The 24,234-nt window shown below is 37.0% G+C and overlaps 1 protein-coding gene across 41 annotated transcripts in view; it reads right to left on the reverse strand.

Annotated features, from left to right (window-relative positions):
• The window catches only part of LOC106881718 (forkhead box protein P4), a 543,812-nt gene that overhangs the window by 78,556 nt on the left and 441,022 nt on the right, over positions 1-24,234 (reverse strand). For all 41 annotated transcript variants that reach the window (XM_089350188.1, XM_089350182.1, XM_089350175.1 and 38 more), the window contains 2 exons: positions 4,352-4,585; positions 2,391-2,541 (listed from right to left, as the gene is read on the reverse strand). In XM_089350188.1, the coding sequence (XP_089206314.1) occupies positions 2,391-2,541; positions 4,352-4,585 (385 nt within the window). The remainder of the gene's footprint in view (positions 1-2,390; positions 2,542-4,351; positions 4,586-24,234) is intronic.

Here is a 24,234-nt window from a genome sequence, read left to right on the forward strand (position 1 = left end):
AGGAAAGAAATTTAGCAGCCAACAACAACATGTTCTGAGTTCAGAGAAATGTCAAGACTTAAAATCACTAAAAATACATCAATTTTAAAGGAAGAAAAAAAGAGTAAAAATTGAATAGACATAAAAGAGTTATGGAGAAAAATAAAAACAAGAATGAGTTTGTCTCTTGAAGAATCACTAAAACCATTTCTTAGACATGGCTACATTTAAGTGGAATGAAATTTACTGAGATTCGTGCCTTTCTCAAGGTTGATAAAGTGAAAAAGAATGGCTATGTACAACTAAGAATCAAAACAAGGCTTGGTTTGTGAGAGGACTCATTTACTCTATAATACTCTCCATAAAAAAAAAATACAAACACAAATACACACACGTATATATACAAGCACATATATATATATATACATGTGCGCATGCGCACACACATATACATGCACACAGACATTCCTCTATGTGATTCTTCTGTTTCTCCCATGTGTTTCTTCTGTTCATTTAAATATATTAGTAAATAGCTTTCCATGAAAGCAGTATGAAATGTTTTCAGTCCAGGGTATTTTCGAATATTTTAAATATGCGCATATTTAATGTAGCTCTGTCATCTGAACATATGATTATAAACATTACAATTGCAAAAATTTAACTTTCATACTAATGACTTCCTAAAGCCATCCCTTCAACAGTTGGTCTTAAGAATAAAACATAATAGCAGACACTTTTCAAAAAATGCTAAAAATAAAAATAATAATGTTTATAAATAATGCATACATATGCGTACGTACACATAACCACTCATATTCTTAATACAGAAGCAAAGATAATGTACAGAGAAGCTTATGGAGACACACAATTACAAAGACATACACGTATTCTCTAGGAAGAACGAATGACTTTGAGAAAGACTTGTGATTAAAACATTTTGTGAATTTGATAACAATTATCAGAAATATAATATACGAAGATTTAATTGTAGCTTTCTGACATTCTTCTTCAGAGATGGGAACATCAAACATTTATTGCGAACTAAAAAGCCAGGTTGAAGACCTTAGATCAAAATGCAATTCAAAAAATTTTACAATTCTCTTTCACTTTTATTTCTTTATTTATTTTTGGTTATTGATACAAAAAGGTTAATAATGGTGATCTTTTAACAATATTTCTTAATAGCAGGAGACATCACTTAGTTCAATACCTCACACATCATTAAACTTTTGTTCTTAGCATATAAAAAGGCCTTTTCACGATAGGGTTTACTCCATTGGTTGAAGATGGAGTGATTGTAAAACTGATAGACAAGTAAACAATAAACATTAGAGATGGTGTCGCTGTAGCCCTAACAGACATATTCAGTTCTGACAAGCACCAAACGTTACATTTAAGTTCATAGCAGACCAAGTCCAATTTCAAATCTAACCAAAGTCACTTCACTAACTGCTAATATTTAAAAGAAACAAGGGGACAAGCTGGCAGAATTGTGAGCATGCCAGGCAAAATGCTCAGCGGCATTTTGTCTATCTTTGCATTCTGAGTTTAAATTCTGCCGAGGTCAACTTTGCCTTTCATTTTTTGGGGGGTCAATAAAATAAGATCCAGTTTAGCAATGGGGTTGATATAACTGACTTGGTCCCTCCCCGCCAAACTGATGGCTTTGTGCCAATATTGAAAAGAAACTGTCATCGGAATACATTGGATTAGTTTCGAGTTGACTTCTGTATTGTTTATCATTTTCATTCCCTTTTCTACTTCTTTCCAGACACGTCTGGCAGAAGTACCTCATGGTATTAGATATCTGAACTGTTTCAATGATTTTCCTAATTCAACCCCCATTACAATATAATGATCAACAATGTTTTACTAGAAAATAAAACAGAGTTGGGTTCGTTATTTTCTGCTTAGTGTTACACTGTAAGAATTTAAACTCATAATAAACATCTTTGCTAAGATTCCAACAATTATTCTTCATTATTCTTCATACAGCATTTGCTGTAACTACTACTACTACTACTACTACTACCACCACTACAACTACTTCCCAGCTTCAAATACAATAGTTAGATACCAATAAGCCCATCAAGTTTGCACAGCTCAATCTTTATTCACCATTATTCAAAGTTTTCTACCAGTCTTACATGGTGAGATATTTAAAGTGATGCTGAAGCAGTGTTTGTCTCTAAGGCAGACATTGTACAGACATTGTCTTACAGAATGTCAAGTTCCTTCTGTAAGGTTTGACTGTCCTCCTATACAACAGTTGACCCAAACTGATATGACTACCCTAATACGATATTCCCTACTGACAGTAAACAGTCTAAACACATTTCTCAGGTCATGTCGTGGCTTTCACAATTATTCTCTGATCTCTGAAATACAATACAAAAACACGTTGCACTTACTTAATGAAGGAAGGAAAGTCTTCATTTGGCGTATCACAGCCCGGCCATTTACAAACACCATGTCGGAAAAGTGGGTGCGATGGACTAGACGCTTCATGCTCCTGTTTAATGTTAACAGCCGACTGATTCAATAAACTACCACCAAGACCACCTGCAGAAAACAATAGCAGAAATTAACGGTCGAATCTTTGGCATTCAAAGAAGAAAGTTAATTAATAAACATGAAGTCAGTTTCGGATGAAATCAAAAGTCAAAGAAAGAAAAGATATTGAAAATGGTGCAAACTCCAGTATTTGAAACTTGAATAATAGTGGCACAAGCAAGGCAGTGAGTTGGCAGAATTGTCAACATGGTAAACAAAATGTTTAGCAGAATTTCATCTCTCTTTACATTCTGAATTCAAATTCCACTGAGGTTGACTTTGCTTTTCATCCTATCGAAGGGTCAATGAAGTAAGTACCAGTCGAGTACTGAGGTCCACGTAATCAATTTACTCCCTCCCCCAAAATTGTTGACCTTTCACCAAAGTTTGGAGCCAATATTTGTGACATAAATATAACAGTTTTTTTCTTATATTTATAGACATGGAGCTTGTAATATATTGTAAAACCTGAGACTCTCTTCTTTTTTAATAGAATGTGTGTGATTTACAGATTTTTAGAGAGATTTAATTGATAGATTACATTAAGAAAATAATAGATGAAGTATGTAACATGGGAGAGATGTGGTGTGACAAAGGAAAAGACAACATAAAAGTCATGTTATACAACATAATATAACAGACACATGTTACAAAATAGGATAAAACATTGCAGGAATGTTACACAGATATAGTATAAATATTTGAACAGATATTAAATGGGGATATGTAATATAGAAGTGTGTTATATGGAGGGGCATGACACAAAAAAATGTCACATAATTTGAAGACTAAAGTATAGAAACACAGGATATAAAAGTTGATGCAATATACATCTGTATATTTCCAGTGGAACTTGGCACCCATGTCAGTGGAACGTTAAAAGCATCATTTGAGTGTGATTGTTACCAGGACCAGTGACTGGCTCATGTGCCAGTGGCATGTAAAAAAAAGCACCATTCAAGTGTGGTCATTGCCAGTGCCGCTGAACTGGCTCCTGTGCAGGTGGCACGTAAAAAGCACCATTTGAGCATCGCCGATGCCAGTACTGCCTGACTGGACCTCGTGCCAGTGGCACATAAAAGCACCCACTACACTCTCAGAGTGGTTGGTGTTAGGAAGGGCATCCAGCTGTAGAAACATTGCCAGATCAGACTGGAGATTGGTGCAGTCATCTGGCTCACCAGCCCTCAGTCAAACCATCCAACCCATGCCAGCATGGAAAGTAAACGTTAAACAATGATGATGATGATAGTAACGGTGAATGTTGCTGAGGATTTATTTAGTTATTTCTAATAGAAATTTAAGAAGGTGGGAGACTCTAAAAATAGAAAAAGTTTTAAATTGTAGCAAAGAATCAGAAAGTAAAAGACAATATATATAAGCCAAGTAAGATCGTTGCCAGTGCCCCTGGACTGGTTCTTGTGCAGGTGGCACATGAGATGCACCATTTTGAGCGTGGCTGTTGCCAGTACCGCCTGACTGGCTCCCGTAGGATTTTCGAGCGAGATCGTTGCCAGTGCCCCTGGACTGGCTTGTGCGGGTGGCACATAAAAGACACCATTTCGAGCGTGGCCGTTTTCGTGCGGGTGACACGTAAAAGCACCCACTACACTCTCTGAGTGGTTGGCGTTAGGAAGGGCATCCAGCTGTAGAAACTCTGCCAAATCGGACTGGAGCCTGGTGTTGCCATCCGGTTTCACCAGTCCTCAGTCAAATCGTCCAACCCATGCTAGCATGGAAAGCGGACGTTAAACGATGATGATGATGATGATAAGACTATCAGATAATTAAGACTTTGGTAAATTGAAAGAAAACTCACCTGATAACAGGTAACCATCAGGAATGCCATTAGTGAGGTAAGAAGAGGTTTGGAGTAAAGGATTCATAGAAGCCGATGTAACAGAAGCTGCTGCCACGGCAGCTGCCTGAGCCACACTTGTGGCAAGTGTAGCCATACCATTGAGGTGGTTTTTAGAATCAACAGAGCCATCAATCCCAGACTGAGAAGCGACTTCCTTCCATAACTGCTGGATCTCTGCTGGACTCATAGCCGCTGTGGTAGAAAGGAGATAACAAAACAAAATTTTAAGCATTTATGTGAATATATATATATAGCTGGATGGACACACACACATGTGCACGTGCATGCACACAAGCTGCCAACAAATGAACTCTCAGTTTGAGTGAAGGGAAGATCATATAATACTTGCATACAAAACTCGATGCTGCATAGGTGTAAAACATGAACAGTATTGAATACGTGTGTGCAATGAGTGCAGTAGATGTGTAATGCAAAAGTGCATGAAAGACGGAGTAGAAATGAGGTGAGTAAAAACTGTGGATTTAAGAGAAATTACATCAAGATAGAAAAAGAATGAGATGATGTAGAGATGATAACTGGGTACAAAATTGACAAGTGATTAATAAGGAGGGAACCTGTGAAACAGAACAGAAAAAGAAATCTGAATGCTGATCAGATAATTGTGAAATTCAGAAAAGGAGATTATTAATGGAGGATAAGAGGTGGTGCGGTGCTGTGATGAAGCAGACCTATCCAACCCAGTAAAATTCAACGTTGAGTGAATTTGGTAAAACAGGAACTGTGGGAAAATAGCAAGGTGTCCACATACATACAAGTGTGTGTGTGTTTGTGTGTGAATGTTGTCATCTCATGGCTTTGCTTGAGTGAAACATTGATATCATGTTTACATTTCCTGTTGACATGACTGGTGCTGTCAAAGATATGTAGAATAAAAAAAAAGACCCCTTACTTGAAAACTGGTAAAGGTTGGTGAGGGAGCAATATCTAGCCCTAAAACCCTGCCTCATGTACATATTCACCTAACCACTGTTTTACAACCATGTGGTTTAAGGTTTGACCCATGGCATGGCACCCAGGGCAAGTGTCTTCTATTATAACCTTCAGCTGATCGATGCCTTGTGAGTGAATTTGGTAGATGGAAACCGAACAAAACTCTGTGTGTGTGTGTGTGTGTGTGTGTGTGTGTGTGTGTGTGTAAATATACACTCTGTTTCACTAGAATAAGCAGTGAGATACCATTAGGGCCATTAGTGACAAGTCACTTTTCCACACTTGCATGGGTCAGCGAGAGTTTATGACTGGGTCAAAGCATATTTTCTATGGTCACATGCCTTTCCTGTTGCCAACCCTCACCTGTTTCCAATCAAGGAAATATTTCCAGATGGACAGGTATGCTTTCACACAATATTGGAAATGACCCATACCAGCATGGAAAGCGGACGTTAAACAATAATGATGATGATGATGAATGCCATTCATTTATAACACTCATGTAATGTTAAAACAAGGAGACACACACACACAATGGGCGTCTTTCAGTTTCTGTTTACCAAATCCGCTTACAAATGATTGCACCAAAACAATAGTTGAAAACAAATGCTCAAGGTGTCATGCAATGGGACTGAACCTAAAATTATGTGGTTGGGAAGCAAGTGTCTCAATCATACAGCTACACCCGCACCAATATAAAAAATTGTCCTGGCAGTACTGGGATTTGAACCAACACACGCATATATATCAGATGCAGGAACTTTCATGTAAATGTTTGAACGCAGTTATTCATAAATTCAGACTAATATACTCTTATACAAGAAGAAAATTGTTATATACACAGACACCGAAGGATAATGTTATGTGGATATATAATAATGATATAGAGGAACATGGATATGTAGTAATGCTATACAGATGTATGAGTATATGATATTACACAGAAACATGGATATATAATAACACAAGGAACCTGGATATACATATAATGACAAAAGGGGTTTGGAGAAGCTGCATGAGAGGTTAATTGTCAATGGTATTGTTAGGTTAGGATAGAAAGACACATGGTGGCGTTGATGAGGTGCCATGTCACATGACTGTATATATATATGTGGGGGGGGGGGGGTGTTAGTAAATAATAACACTTCCCTTCCATTGATGTGACACTTTATACTGAACCAATACAACAAAATGATTGATACACACACACACACACACTCTCTCTCTCTCAAACAATACAGAGAATATAAGAATATCCTGAGATATTGTATTCTAATGGTGATGGTGATGATGATTGTTATTATGTGGTCATAGTTGTCACTGGTGATAGATAAAAGGAGTGATTGTAATTGAAGTGTGTGGTGGTGGTGGTGGAGGAATTGGTTTGTAGGTGTGGTATGGGTGGTCATGGTTTACGGATTGTCCAGCATCCAACAAACCAATTTCTGGAGAAAGTAAACTGCTGTTCCATTGGTGTTAATGTTGTTGGTTATATAACCTTTACAACAACCATCACCTCAACCCACACATAACAAATATTGTATAATCAATGTCTCCCCCACCCAACTTTCTTCACACATACCCCTACCTTTCCCATCTCACCTGCCTTAGCTATTCTTATTCTCTATCTTTCAAAATCTCCATAAAACCCACAATAACTAACCTCCATCTCTCCTCTTCTCCTCCCTCTCGTTCTCATGCTAAAATCACAGCCAGTTTCTATGCAGCCTCTTCTGTCCATTTCTACCCCCAACTCCCTCTAACCTTCTCGCTTTCTTTCCCCCCCCCCTCTCCCATAGGAGTGGTCAGGAATCCTTGAATCAGAATCTATGATTCTATTCTGAAATTTCACTTGAATAACACCATTGCATTCGTTTGCTCAACTTTATTTACCCAGTCCCTGCTGCTTGTCACTGTTGCTTCGATTTGTTTACGAAACGCCAAAATCATTTACATTTTCGACTGGAGAAATTAACTCGGCCTAAACACAATTCAGTAGAGTATTGACTGACAAAATATGTTTTAGTTTGTAAGACTAACCAATATTTAGAATTCCTCACAGATGGTTGAATAAGCTGATCTAAGGAAGGAAAGAGCTCAATCACATCAGAATCATGTCTGTTTGATTGCAGGATCTCTGCAAACACAACTCTCATTCTGAGAGTGCTGTGTGGATGACAATCAGTAAAAACAGATGCCATTGGATAGGGTTTGCTCCCCAAACCAGAAAGGATGGGGATGGCGATGGTGGGGTGGGGGTGGGGGTTGTACCAGCAGATTTTCAATGTTTGCAAAAGATGAAGAAAAAAAAGAAAAAAAAACCGGAACACAAGCTTATGTATTTGTTTAGTGTCGTGTTTTTACTGGTCAGTTCACTTGCAAACCACTCCATTGCTGGCCTGCTGTTGCATCGTCAGTGAAACCTTTCACACTCACTCAACTTGATTCCTTTAGAAAGCACAGAGAGAGGAAGAGAGAGAGAAAGAGAGAGAGGAGAGAGAGAGAGTAAAGAAATAAGCCAGTCTTATCAGAAATTCTTATGTCTACAGAGGAGAAAAGAGAGAGAGAGACAGAGAGAGAGAGAGAGAGGTGAGAGGCAAGGTTGGGTTGGGGAAAGAAATCTGTACACTTGTATTGATTATTTGTTGCCATACTGTGTAGTACAAAATAGAGAAGTGGGCAGTGGTGGTGAAGAACGGTGAGAAGTTCCACTGTCCAAAATCTGTCTATTGATTATTGTCAGTTGGTGTCGTAGTTTCCATTCTGACCAATTTTGCTCTGACATGGACTAAATTATACAGTTTCCACTGAATAGACGAAAAGTGATATTTAGTTAAATATCACATTATTTAAAGATTATTGTGGTGGTAGTGGTGGTGGTGGTAGTAATTAATATTGTTATTAAGGATGAGAGAACAGTGAGAATGGTTGAAAGAATTGGGGTTGTTGTTTTAGAATATATTAACAAAGCTTGTTGTTGCTATTTAGCCCCAGGTCTCAGTGCCACCTGAGCTGACCAATCATCAAAGGTGATCCAGCTGTGATCAACCTTTTTGATACAAATATCAAGAACTTATTTTGTCCAATGTAACCCATTTTACTAAAAACAGAAGGTGTGATTTGAAGGAGAACATGCTGCTCATTCTAGTGAGTCAAGCAGCTATGTGCAGTCTCCCTTGCTCTCCCATTAACTCTTGTTTGAGGTGGTGGTGGTGTAGTAGCAGTACTGATGATGATGATGATGATGATGGTCACCACAGTAAGGTGATGGAAGTGGTGATGGAGGTGGCGGTGGTGGTTACAATTATCTTAAGGTGGCACTTGTGGTTGGTGTAGTTATCATTTTACTGTAGCAGTCGTAGTGGTAGTAGCAACAATAAAAGTAGTAGTTGTTGTAGTAAAAGTAATGGTAGTGGTGCTGATGGTGATGCTGGCAATAATGATAAAGATGATGATGATGGGGGTGTAGTGATGGTGGGGTTGGTGACAGTGGTGAAGATGAAGCTAGTCCACTGACAGAAATTAAGTGAGAACATTAATATATATCACAAATATGTACACAATTTTTAATACATTGATGAAGGGGGGGGGGGACAAGGAAAGATATTATGATTTAAGATTTTTCATGAAACAAAACCTAAACCACACACACACACACATACAAACACACACAAAACTAATTTACAAAATCTACTTATTGTTGATAGATAATAGCTATATCAACCTAATCTAAATTAACAAAAATAACCAATATCTTTCATTTTGCAAAATAACATTAATAATAATAATAATAATGATAATAATAATAATAATAATAATAATAATAATAATAATAATAATAATAATAATAATAATAAATATAGGTGAATAAAAAATAAAGAGAAAACAAGATAAAATACATGAATAGATAGGTAATTGTAAGTAAAACTTAAGCTGTGGCTGGAAAAATAATCAGTTCCGAAGAACAATACAAGTTGAAGCTAGTTGGAATATTTATTCCAAAGAATCTGATGCAAAACACCCAGTATTCAACAGTAAACATTTTAAACAGACTTTTCAATGACAATATATTATGCGCACACATTTGTGCACGTGCAGAAATTCATGTAGTCTAGTGGTTAGGGTTAGAGATCAAAGGGTTTCGGGTTCAGTCCCTGGACTGGGTGGTTCATTGCGTATTTAAGTAAGTTACTTCATGTGGCTAACTGTGTACCAACTAAATGCTGGGAGCAACTCTCTCTCTCTCTGTGTTTTCATTTGTCACATTTGCTATGTTCCAGTAAGAGGAAGTCAGCATCTGCTAATAACTACATAGGTATCTAAAACAATGGACAAAAGTGTGACACAAGTTACCAACACACACACACACACACACATGCGTGCATATGTCCTTTTTTACTTGTTTCAGTCATTTGGACTGTGGCCATGCTGGAACATGGTCAAAGAAATCGACCCCTGGACTTGTTCTTTGTAAACCTGGTACTTATTCTATCAGTCTTTTTTGCCGGTCTGCTAAGTTATGGGGGACATAAAGCACCAAAATCGGTTGTCAAATGATGGCAGAGGGACAAACACACAAATATATACATATCTTTTTTTCAGTTTCCATCTACCAAATCCAAGGTTTAGGTTGACCCATGCAGTGAAACTGAACCTGGAACCACATGGTTGGGAAGCAAACTTCTTACCACACAGCCGCACTTGCGCCTATATATATATATATATATATATATATATATATATATATATATACATGTATGTATATAATCAACCATACATACTTAACGCATATGCGTCGTGTATTTGGTGGTAGGCTGCAATCTGGCATGGTGGAGATTACTCTCTCAAAGTACAGGGAATCAAAAGAAATCTGAAAGTCATGGACAGGTGAGTTATCTTGCCAGTCCATGACTTTCAGGTGTTTAAAAAACCTGGCACTTTGCGAGAGTATTCCCCACCATGTCAAATCCCTGTTTACCAACAAATATATGACATATATTCGTTAAGTATATGTTAAGTATATGTTAAGTATATGTGGGTGTGATAATGTTGTATTACACTAGTGCTGCACTATGTATAGTGCTGCACTAGTGCTGCACTATGTATAGTGCTGCACTAGTGCTACACAATGTCATATTTGTATATACATATATATATATATATATATATACACAGACACAGACATGTATGTATGTATATATGTACATATATATATATATATTTATATATATATATATATACATATACATAATCAATAAAGCTGCAAATTGCAGCTTTATTAATAAAGTATATTACTCTACCTCCAGTATTCGAGTATTATTTTTTCCACCTTGTTTCACATTTATGTGCTTACTCTGGTACGTACACACACACACACACACACACACAGCTACATATACTTCTGAAGAAAATACTAAGAATTAAAGAATTCCAAAATCTACCTAAAACGTTTTTTTGTATCCACTTGCAGCATCCATCCACAATAGCCACCCTAAAACTGGAGAGAAAACTGTTTAAAATGCAGAGTTAATTAATAATTTGACTGCTAGCACAGACACACACTTAAAAACTGATGGCGGTAAATTAAAGATGCTATTGAAGGTAAATTTGAAATAAGTTTTAAAGCTAAATCTAAAATGGTTAAGAGTTAACACCAGATTTTGGCAAATATAGATCTTTGTGAAACACCAACAACACCAAAGCAGTCTCTCTCTCATTCTTACTCACACACAATAATATTTCCCAATCTGTTTAACTGATCATTATCTTCCCATCTGGATATGCAATTAACAAGGTCTATCCATCAAACCACCCACAACTTCCATGGACCATTCATGTTTTCAAATCCACCAAATGTACAGCAATTAAGAATCTCTACATACTTTGTTTTTACATACACACAATATATAGGTGAGGGTAGAGGTAACATCATCCCTGGGTATCAGTCGGTGTGAGATGTAGTGATCCCCAGTAGGTACTGAAGCTTGCCTCTATTCAAAATGACACACAATCATAAAACTATTGCGTAGAGAAACATCAGATTTCCATCTTATATTTGTCTACAGAAAATATGAAGAAGGAAAAGACGAAAATGTTTCAAAACATAAAACCACACACATACATCTTCATACACACACTGATATCCTTATTTAACATCCATATTCCACACTATGTATACATACGTGTGTGTGTACACATACATATTCATACACACACACTCATGTACATACATGTGTGTATGTGAATATACATACATATACAAATGTGTGTGTGTGTGTGTGTGTGTGTGTGTGTGTGTGTGTGTGTGTATTTTTTTTTCTAACAAATTTATAATGCATGAAGAAAAATCTGCATGAGTATTAGATGGCAGCGTCCTTCCTGAGTATGCGCAAAAATTTTCTTGTCTGCAGGTCACGCCATTCGCCCACAGTGACGCTTTGAGTACAGGCATGAAGAATTTGCTGTGCAATTTCTCTTTTTGAGTCAAGATGAACGAGCACATTGAGTAAAGATTCTGTATCAGATTCTGCTGAAAACTTGGTGATACACAAGCCCAGACTATCGGGAAGGTTCAGAAGGCCTTTGGAGATGATGCTATGGGGAAAAACACAGATAGAAGTGTGGTACCACCGGTTCAAAGATGGCCGCACCCCAACATCAACCCTGTCAATTTCATCAGCTTTCAAGGACCTGCAACAATTAACTTTCAGAAGGTTTTCAAGTCATGAAAGTGTATCAAAACTAATGAAGGTGCCCCAGTATATGTGTGTGTGTGTCTACCCATGGATTACACTGGACTCTTCCATTGGTGACAAATCACTCCAATACACCACAACGTTTGAACCTTTTGAACTTTTCTAAACTTTTTTATACTTTCTGCTTCTCCCTGTTTATTTCTGTGTTCCTTTCTGCCAAAGAGCATAGGCCTGAAACGTAAAGGATTTTCTCACTTCCCGAGTGTTAAACTAATAAATCTGTTTGTTGTTTACACACCTGTCTTTGTCTTTTGTTTTTTTGTATGTTCTTCATTTCGTTCGTTTCTCACTCTATATATGTGTGTGTGTGTGTGTGTGTGTGTGTGTGTGTGTGTGTGTGTGTATCTATCTTGTTAAATAAAAAAGGTCAGGAAGAGAACATTCTGTAGTACCTAAGTCATAGAGCATTTTGTATTCGTTCATTACCAGCATATTCTATTATTGTACGTACTACTAGATTTTGTGAGACTTTATATCTTCAGCCATTATTAGAGACAGATGGCAATATATCTTGTTATATTTCTTTCTTTCTTTTATTTACTTACTGTTTTAGTTTATTATATTGCTGTATTTTTTATTTTATATTTTTCCAATTGTATCATTTTGCTTTAAGTGATTGAAAAACATTTTCCTTATAATCACCTTCTCTTCTTTCTTCCAAACTTTCAAAACTACTTCTAGCCTTAGTTCCAGTTCTAGCAGTTTTATTGGGACACAGCCCATCCAGGGCTTCAACCCACCACCACCGCCACCGCCACCACCACCGCCACCACCATCACCAATGAGTTATGTCAGGCAGGTTGGTATGATAAGAGTTAACTATTTCTATTATCTCTATAGATTCAGAAATTTGGTGTATCTAAACTCTGAATAGTTAAGCAATAACTTTAAATAAGTATTCTTTTGAAAAGAGGTGAAATAAAATTTTTTTTTTTAAAAACCCACCTCAACAATAACTGTAACTGCTGATGTTACCCATTAAATCTATAAGGAGGGTCCTTAAACATGGAAGATATTGTTTTTGATATAAGAAACTCTATATTTTTGTTTTAGGGTTTAATTGCAAAGAAGGGGCAGTGCCCTTAATTGTTGCAGGTCCTTGGAAGCTGGTAAAATTGTTAGCGTTGATGTTGAATAAAAACAGTCTTAGGGAAAAGTGTGAATGAGAGAATTCCAAAAGTTGCCAGGGTGGAAGGGTTTGGTAAAGTGGTTCGGGTGGAAGAGTGACAATAAAAAAAAAGTGGATTTCAGATAAACTTGAGTGAAGGTGACATAATGTTTATCCTGTTTCCATGGCAAGAAATTGTTGTAGAAATAAATAATTTGGGAATATTCAGGTAGAACTTCAAATAACCTGCAAGTTTTCATATTGTTTAACCTTTATTTTTAAATCAAAAAAGTTATTAGTTTTACAAACTATATATATATATATATATATTATGAGGGTATATATATATTTATACACACACACACACACACACACATACATACATACAAACATACATACATATATTTCTTTAATTTCTAATGCTTGTTTTAATTTTTTTTTTTTAATAGCTGTTGATAATAATCATCTAATTACTATAATTATCAAAGTTCAGCTAAGAGAACTGAGCAATTTACCATGACCAAAGTAATAAGGAACCCAACACATGTAACAGCAGCAGCAGCAGCAGTGGCAGCAGCATCAACAGCAGCATAATGTCACCAGTCATCAGTGAGTAAGAAATAGATTAAAAACCAATATTTTTTAATCTGAGATGTATATCCCACTTGACAAAATCATTGACAGCGATAATAAGGAAGTGATTAAAGAGTTCAATTAAATATTCTATAGCCTAATTAACAATAACAATGTATCAAATTATTGTATCAATTCTTGACTGACCAAAAAAATTAATTTTTTGATTTTTTGTAAATTAAGAATTCTTTAAGTTTTTTAATCATTAATTTTTTCTCACTTTATGATAAATTTCCAGGCACACACACATATTCACAGACACAAACACACACAGATTTACCAAAACAAATATAGACATAAGGTTTTTCTTCTTTTTTTTTTAATGAAAACTGGTATAGGTTAAATCTACAAAAAAAAATCAATCAGATTTTCTTTTCAAAAAAAAGATAAAATTAATTTTTCTTTTTTCTTAGAAAACATTATTAATTTGATTTTTCATAATACAATTTGATTAAAATTTTAGAAAAACGCCATTAAAAACTGAAGCAACACCACACATACACACACACCGCTAACAAACTGCAAATGTGCACTCAATATTTTTGGTTTCTTTTTGTTTAAATACAATAGACATGTCATATACTTTTACAAATATCCCATATAGGTCAGTGCAGTTACTTGCAGTTATCATTTCCTTAGAACATTTATAAAAATGTTCAAAAGTAATGGCTACACTGAAATCTATTTTAATTTCTTTAACACAAAAACTCAGAGTAACAGCAAAGGAAATGAAGATATTGATTTCAATATTTTATAGACATTTTATTCATTTTAATCAGTGGGAAAAGCATTTGTGTATATTTTGGTTTGGCACTAATTTCACTGAATTTTTATTTGATAATCTTTTAAGTTACAGGACGTATATAAAAAAAAGAACACCATTACAGACCATTCACACCATTACAGACCATTCACACCATTACAGACATAAACACAGAGCGCGCGCACACACACACACACACACACACACATACAAACATACATAATTTAATTGAAAGGCATTACAAAGTGACTCCAAGACCAAGAGTTTCGTGCAATGTTACTTGAGTTACTTTAGAATTTCTATCAATATAAAAAAAGGGTAGACTCAAAATTTGAGTTTTTTTTTCTTTTTTATCTCTGTTTGTATTTCCCCCAATTTTTATATATATATGCACATGCTACTGTCACGTATAAAGAACTGGTGTTGGTGTCATGCAAAAGCACACGTGCCAGTGTGACACATTGGCACCTGATGCCCTTCTTCTACCCATGCCTTGTACCTTTAGTAGAAAGGATTATTATTATTATTATTATTATTAATATTATTATTATTATTATTATTATTATTATTATTATTATCCATTTTGTTCATTGTGTACAAGTGAGTGTGTATATTCAACAATTTTGAATTTTAGAAAAATCGTAGTATGTCTTTGACAATTCCTGGGGGTATTGAATTTATATTGTGCATGACTTTTGGCAACTATCGTGCCAAATCAGACAATGAAACACAATGCAGTTCTTGGACCCTGGAGCTTGTTAAACCATACAACCCAAGCTAATATGGAACATGGACATTAAATGATGGAGCTGATGATGATTAATATATGAAGATATAAGACGTATATATATATATATATATATGCACACCGCACACATTATATATCTCTAGATATATATACATACACATGAGCACATATATTCATATACACACATATCTATATATGATGATGATTACACACACACACACACACATACAAGAACAGTTGTACATATCAACTTGGGAAGAATATAATTAGACTTTTCCTGTAAATAGTTACTTAAGGATAATTTAAATTATATCTACAGCAGCTAAATGATGTCTCTAAACTGTGAAGAAGGACCCCCATAATGAAAAGACAAAAATTCTATTAATGAGATAAATAACAAAGGTAAAAAAAAGAATAAATTAAATGGACTCAATCATTTACATAAATAAATAAACAAGATAGAATAAAGAGACATAAGATTTATGTTTGAAAGTGACTAAAGTCATATGTGTTTAAAGTTTAAACAGCAGCCATACAGTAGACTCACATAATTAAAGTTTAGCAACAGGTAAAAACCTAACCGAAATGTTAAATGTACCTTAAACATATACGGAATATAAATTAAAGATATACAGAATATATATTAAGCATACATGAAATATGTTTGAAATGTATATGAAATACACATTAACCCATTGTCTGCCATGAGCCCCATTTGGAGATCAGCTAAAAACAATCTCACTGCTGGTTGTTCGTTGTATTTAAGCATTGCATTTGCAGAGGTGTGTTCAATAATATTTGGTGGTTAAAGTTTGCCATTATTAGCCCTGGCTAATTCTAGAGAACATTTTATGTCATAAATCACAATTTTTGAACTACAAAAATGCTGACTGTTTTGAAAACGCTTTTTTTTTTTTTGCATTTCCCATTTATATCATTCATTGATATTTCATATACATTCACATTTGATACTATAGTTTCAAAAAAACTAAATTGTTTATTATTGCAATTGAATAGAAAAAGTTAAGTAGGCTTTTTTTCAGTGATCCCCATTTGGGACTTTTCAAAAAAATTTATCATAATTTCCAAAATAATTCACATGTGAACAAAATTTAGGCAAAGCCAAAACAGATGAATAAAAAAAATCTGGCAGTTAATGGGTTAAATACATTTGAAATATATATTAAACTCATATGAAATATATCTTAAACATATAGATTAAAGTGATACAAAGTTTCAAGTGAAATGAAACTACGAAGAGAAACAAACGAAACAAGCCAGCAGCAACCCATCCACCCAGATTTATTAAAACAGATTTTTAACAGATACAGGGCAATTGAGTCAATGATCACGTCATTGAAGGGTGGCAAAACATTTAGATACTTTGCAGTAGACGCTACTATTGAGAAGTAAATGTAACAGTTTTTGTGTTGTAAAATGGTTAAAATGACTGTTCCATGCTGTAATTGTTTCATTAATGAACATTTGAACAGGTTGTCTCAAATTATTTACCAAACCAGTATGGCAGGAACAGAATGAATTTCTAACTCTCACATAGAAATATAAGTAATTAGACAAACAAATTGTTTTCATTTCTTTCTGCTGATCATGTGATAGGTCCAATGACAAATACTTTTGATCATGTGATACAATGTACACACTATGGTCAGTCTCTCTCTCTCTCTCTCTCTCTCTCTCTCTCTCTCTCGCAGTAGACAATTCCACACTCAGCCTCGTTTCTTTATTCCAACTGCCACTCACACTCACACTTTTGTTTACCCTTTCATATTGTAAACACACACACACTCACTATAAGCTTCTTTGAACAATGGACCACCATTACATTATTTTCTTTGCAAATATTTTTTTCCAATTTGCTTAATGAATAATTAACATAAAAATATAATTTCAATTATGACAAACCATAAAAACATAAGTGAAAGACAAAAGAAGAAAACAGTTGCCATGTTTTCATCTCTTCTCTCTGTTATTTCTATTTAGTCAGTGTCTTTATATACTCCATATTATTCCTGTTACTCCTGTTTAGTCACTATGTCCTTAGATCCTCCATATTGCCTGTCTTTTATAGGTGTGTGTCTCTCTCTCTCTCTCTCTCTTTCATATTTTATTGTTACTCTGTCACTTTACAGACATAATTCTTCTCATCCCCCCCCTCCAAAGTTCCACTGACTCTTGCATTGCTTTTCTTCATTCCTCTCACCATTCTTTACAGTGTCCCTAACAAATGCTCAAACGCAGACACACTTACAGACACACATACATCCTTTATAATTAATATTGTATACTATATTTCATTTGATGTGAATGAAATGTCTGAATGAAACATAGTAGTTAGACCTGCCTCTAACGACAGTAATTTCAAATAAAAATTATTTGGATGGTGACAACCTGTTCAACCAAGCCTCAAGCCAGCATGGAGTGCATACTCAAGATAACATTACAGTTGGGTAGATAAGCAGACACATGCACAGACTATCCCCTAAGCAGCTGAACCCAGATTAAAATGGCACCTAAATCCCACAGCAAGATAAACAGACATGTATAAGTGTGTGTGTATGTATACACATACAGGCAGACAGGCAAATATATATAATTGTCTATGTATACGTATGTGTGTATGAGTGGAAAATCATACCATACAGCTAGACAAACACACGTGTATAGGGATGTGATACCCCATGGCAAGATAAACAGATACACGTATACATGGAGAAGTGGTGCCATACAGCTAAATAAACAGACACAGATATTTTGAGAGAAGACCATTTTGTCCAGAAACACAAAGGGACACAGATTTGAGCTCATGAACAGGCAATCCACTTGTATATAGTGTTATGAGTAAACAAAAGTCATTAGAATGGAGGCTAGAAATGCCCCTTGGTTTTTGTTCCAACTGTCTCCGTTCTGAGTTCAAATCCTGCCTAATTCAACTTTTACTTTCATCTTTTCAGCATCAACAAAAATATGTAGCAATCAAGTGAGGTGGTTTGTTGGTGGAACAGTCGGAGGGTCAGACAAGATGATGTCTGTTGGTCCCTGTTTGGGTTCTGATATTAAAACCTACAATAACACTGGTAACAAGCTGTGTTGGTTTTCTTTTTGGTAAACATTGGTGGCATGAACTGAGAGGATGGGAGTGGAGAAGCCAGCATACACCAGCAACTGCTAGTCAACCTCAGGAAAAATTTGTGTGGTTGTAACATTTTTACACTTGAATCACTCAACTGTGAAGTTGGATAACAATCTCTTTTCAATTGACCAGGCATTCTAGAACAGAGTTATGTGCCTTGATTATGTAGAACAGATGATGTATAAAACATGTGTGTATGTGTGTGAACTAATTAACAAGGACTTTCGAGCGAGATCGTTGCCAGTGCCCCTGGACCGGCTCTTGTGCGGGTGGCACCTAAAATACACCATTTTGAGCATGGCCGTTGCTATTACCGCTTGACTGGCCTTCGTGCTGGTGGCACATAAAAGCACCAGTCCTCAGTCAAATCATCCAACCCAAGCTAGCATGGAAAGCAGACGTTAAACGATGATGATGATGATGATGATGATGATGACAGGTATAAGGCCACATAGTCAGGTGGGGTGGTAGTCAGTCAGGCCCACTCTAGAGTAAGAAATAATGTGTCTTGAATGGCACAACAATGCACTATAATAACTTATAATTTAATTATCCATAATCTGATATAATAATATTTCGGAATATAAAAATTCCTTCTTCAGATATCCCTAGGGATTGATTGAGTCACTGCTATAATCGGTTTTCCAATGTTTTTTTTTATTCCAGAAGCGTCCCTGCAGTGGTCTCACAAAGCTCCTTCCAGAATTCCTCATGAGAAGTGCGTGAGGGGGCCTCATGAGAAGTGTGTGAGGGTGGCACATCCATAGCACTGCTTCTAAGTTATGTATTATATGTGCAGTTTCCTTTTTTTTTTTCTCTAATGTATTTTAATAATATGATGGAACCTTGGTTTACAAATTTAATTCATTCCTGAAGGCTGTTCATCACCTGAAATATTTGTAAGCCAAAACTACATTCCCCATAGGATATTCAAGAGGAGGCACAGTGAATTTAAGCAGGGGTGTGCACTGAGCAGATGCTAGACAGGAACTGATGCTCTCCTATTGATGATATTCACAGCTGTCATCAACTGTTGGTGATGGCTTGTGGGTTCATTACTTGAGACACTGTTTGCCACCTGAGACGTTTTATATTTAAAAATTGTTTGTAAACCGGTTTGTGGTGGAAGATGTTCACAACCCAAGGTTCCACTGTACTTTATTCTACTGACTTCTGGAGAGATGAACGTCCAAGTTGACCACGGCAGGATTTGAAATCAGAACCCGTAGAAATGCAACTAACTACTGCAAGGTATACTGTCCAACTGTCTACTATCGCTGCCAATTCATAAGAACAAATTAAAACCATAATACTGTTTATAAATCATTAAAACTGTTGCTTTAGTAATGAATGTCCACAGTGATAAATGTCCACAATGTGTTGGGTGACAGCTGTGGCCAGATTAGACTATTTAAGATATTAAATACAACCATGATGACAATGATGGTGGTGGTGAGGATGGTGGTGATGAAGTTGGTGAAGGTGATGGTGGCAATAATGCTGATGACAATGTTGAAGAGGGTGATAGTGATAGTGATGATGATGATGTCAATGGTGGTAAAGTATATGGTCACTGTGACGATGACAGTGGCACCAGGTTGATTCCACAACAGCGGTTCTGAATTCAGACCACTAGGAGAGAAGGAAGAGAGAGAGAGAGAAGAAGAGAGGTAGAGGGAAAGAAAGAGGGACATGATAACACAATTTAGACTTTATACCACCATTATTCATCTCACTTTTAATCTCTCCTCCCTCTCTTATCTTCCTATAGACCTCTACCCACCACCACCTTTGATATACTCTGACACAATCTAACACCTTACCCCCACAGTACTATGCACTTACATACCCTCCACCCTCACCAGCCCCATCACATATAAACACAGTGTCACTCTTGTGTGTTGCTTCCTTGGGGCAACTGTTGGGTTTAATATTTTAATTAATTAACTAATCACTGTCTTCCTGGATTTTCATCCTCACACACCATTATAATCACTCAGTTGATAGACTGAGTTCATAGGCTCAGTTCTCACCAGGTTCCAAGACATTTGCACATGCAGTTGTTACAGAGAGAGAAGATGTGGGGACATTCTTTCACAGACTTGTTTTTCATATTCTTTACAGCCTCATTGGTCCCAAGTTCAATTCTCACCGTGACCTGATTTCATCTTTATTCCATCAGGGGATTAGTATAAAAGTGAATCGATACAATCTACCCCCTTCCCACCACTTCTCTACTTTCAAAATATGTCTTCTCTGTAATCCTAATACATCACTGTATATTAATTATATGTATTTATGAACCACTGTAGTTACCACTGACCAAACCATGCAACAGCTTGTCCCAGATTACATATTGCCAACAGCGCTGGCTAGACGTCACTGTTTGTTGCTACAGCCTTATAATTAATTATACTATATATTACCAACAAAACAGAATATAACAAGATCTACATTGTGTGTGTGTCCTCTTCCTCCTCCTCATTGTTACTTTACTTCTGTTTTCCATCCTAGCATGGGTTGGAGAGGTCATCCTATTGTAATTAGTCAGTTCTTGTTTACAGTTCCTGAAATGGATTAGAGAAGCATATCTCCTTTAATGGTTACATTTTCTGCTTCATTTTTATAGCTGGATGTCTCTCTTATGCACAGTGCACAGGTTGCATTCTATTGTGGCTCCCCACTGCTACAGAAGTTGTTATCCTCTTGACACACTAAAGGGTCCTCTCGACTCCTTTTGTCACAGAGTTCTGAGGGTGTTTTAGAGAGTCCTTAATATAGTAGTAGGGTTGACTTGTAACCTGCAAAAAAGCAGTCGGGATTCACCATCCTATGATGTGTTCTTTAGTTTAAAGGAACGATGGAGGCAGAGAGCGGGGAGAGGGAGAGGTAGATATGGGGGTGGAAGATGAGAGGGGGGTATGTGGATGAGAGAGGAGGGGTATGAGGCTGAAAGAGAGGAGTGGGAGGAAGAAAAGACGGGGAAGGAAATAGAGAGAGACGAGAGGGGGGAAAGAGATGGGGGAGAGAGGAGGAAGAGGGAAAGAAAGAGCAGTGGCAAAAGAGCCATGATGGGCAGGTAAAGAGAGGAAGATTGATTAGAGTGAGAAGGGGAAGAGAGGAAGAGAAGGTAATGAAAGGGAACACTGGAAAAAGAGAGTGAGTGATGGCTGTCAATAACAAGTGTTTCAGGGTAGAGTGTAGGGGAGAGGAGACTTAATGCAGTGCCTTACACAAATTGCCTTATGGTGAAGATTGTGGGAGTGGCACAAAGTACACATGCAGGTTCAATACCTTCTCTCATTAGATTGGAAGCACAGCACAGTGAATAGGAGAGAGTGTGGAGGGATATTCAGAAAAGTAGTGGTTGGTAAAATCAACAAACCTTTTCCAACCACTGCTTTTCCAAATGTCCTGAAGAATGGGTCTTCAACCCAAAATATGGAAATACAAGATAAAACCACAATTTTGTTCTGTTATCTTTTCATTTGTACCTTCTCGCATTGTTCTGGCTTTACACGAAGACATTCTTTAAAGTTATACCTGACAATGCTTCACAAAAAATACCTCAATATATATATATATATATATATATCATCATCATCATCATCATCATCGTTTAACGTCCGCTTTCCATGCTAGCATGGGTTGGACGATTTGACTGAGGACTGGTGAAACCGGATGGCAACACCAGGCTCCAGTCTAATTTGGCAGAGTTTCTACAGCTGGATGCCCTTCCTAACGCCAACCACTCAGAGAGTGTAGTGGGTGCTTTTACGTGTCACCCGCACGAAAACGGCCACGCTCGAAATGGTGTCTTTTATGTGCCACCCGCACAAGCCAGTCCAGGGGCACTGGCAACGATCTCGCTCGAAAATCCTACGGGAGCCAGTCAGGCGGTACTGGCAATGGCCACGCTCAAAATGGTGCATCTCATGTGCTACCCGTACAAGAACCAGTCCAGGGGCACTGGCAACGATCTCACTTGGCTTGCTGGGTCTTCTCACGCACAGCACATTTCCAAAGGTCTCGGTCAGTAGTCATCGCCTCGGTGAGGCCCAATGTACGAAGGTCTTGCCTCACCACCTCAGCCCAGGTCTTCCTGGGCCTACCTCTTCCACGGGTTCCCTCAACTATTAGGGTGTGGCACTTTTTCACGCAGCTATCCTCATCCATTCTCACCACATGTCCATACCAGCGCAATCGTCTCTCTTGCACACCACAACTGATGCTTCTAATGTTCAGCTTTTCTCTCAAGATACTTACACTCTGACGAGTATTCACATTGACATTACACATCCAACGGAGCATACTGGCTTCTATATATATATATATATATATATATACTCTCTGAGTGGTTGGCGTTAGGAAGGGCATCCAGCTGTAGAAACTCTGCCAAATTTAGATTGGAGCCTGGTGTTGCCATCCGGTTTCACCAGTCCTCAGTCAAATCGTCCAACCCATGCTAGCATGGAAAGCGGACGTTAAACGATGATGATGATGATGATGATGATATATATGCAAGTCAAAAATTAAAAATTACAAACAACAAAAGTAAAAAGGACATACACACGGAATGTATAAGATGGAAAAAAAGAGTGAGTATATAATGCTTTGAGCATGGCTCTTCATCAGAAAAAGAAGAGAGGAAAGACCTGGAGATGGGGAAAAAGTTCAAGAAAGGCATGTGTTTGGTTACTTAGCAGAAGTGGAGAGAGAGATAGAGAAAAGAGAATTTGAAGACAGGAGAGTCCAAAAATGGCCAGCAGCAGCAGCAGGAGCAGGAGGAGGAGGTGGTGGTGGTGGTAGTATCTGTGTGCACATGGGTTTGTGTAAGTGTGAGTAATGTATATGTAAAGGAGTGGTGTGGACAGGTTAGCAGCCATTGTTAAATTTGGCAGTGAGAGGCAAGGTGACAAGTTTGTGAGTGCATTGGTGTTGCTGTGTGTGTTTGTATGAGTGTGTGAGTAGGTGTGTGTATATGCATACAGATGTGTGTGTGTGTGTGAAAAGAAAAGTGACGAGTGTGTGAGTGCACTGGTATTCCTGTGTGTGTGTGTGTGTGTGTGTGTGTGTATGTATTTGTGTGTATATGAGTGTGACTGTGTGGGTGGGTGTGAGAGCAGCAATGTCACAAGTGTGTGAGTGCATTGTTGCTGTGTGTGTGTGTGTGTGTGGGGATGTTTGCATATGTGTTTGTGTATACATATGTACATGTATGTCTGCACATATGTGTATTGGCATGTGTGAAAGGTTTTTTTGTACATGCCAGGAAATGGAAACATGCGTGTGTGTGTGTGTGTGCGTGTGCGTGCGCACGCATGTATGGTAGATGTGTATGTAGTATGTGGGGGTACAAGCTACTTATATGAATGAGTGGAAGATGAAATGAAATTAAGAATAATTATATGTATTTTATTGCTCCATCACTAGCCTCAATTTTCAAGTTCATTTAGCATTGTTTATGCAATTAGACAGTTGCCTCTAGCACTGAATCACCAGTCAGCAGTCTTTTGCCATCTTCAAGAGATACAAGGTTAAGAGCAACCTCCAAGAATTCTTCTTCATGTCTGCCCAGGTGTTTCTCCTCTTCAAGTTCCAGTCGCTTTGTGTGTGTCGCTCTTCTTTATACAACCGTCACACACACGCACAAGCGTATGGAGGAGGTAAGAGTGAGAATAGTTATTATGTGTTGAAAATATGTCAATATTAATAACAATGGTCAGACATTT

The sequence above is a fragment of the Octopus bimaculoides genome, chromosome 4 (genome assembly GCF_046866305.1).
Source record: "Octopus bimaculoides isolate indiv1 chromosome 4, ASM4686630v1, whole genome shotgun sequence".
NCBI classification, from domain to species: Eukaryota; Metazoa; Mollusca; class Cephalopoda; order Octopoda; family Octopodidae; genus Octopus; species Octopus bimaculoides.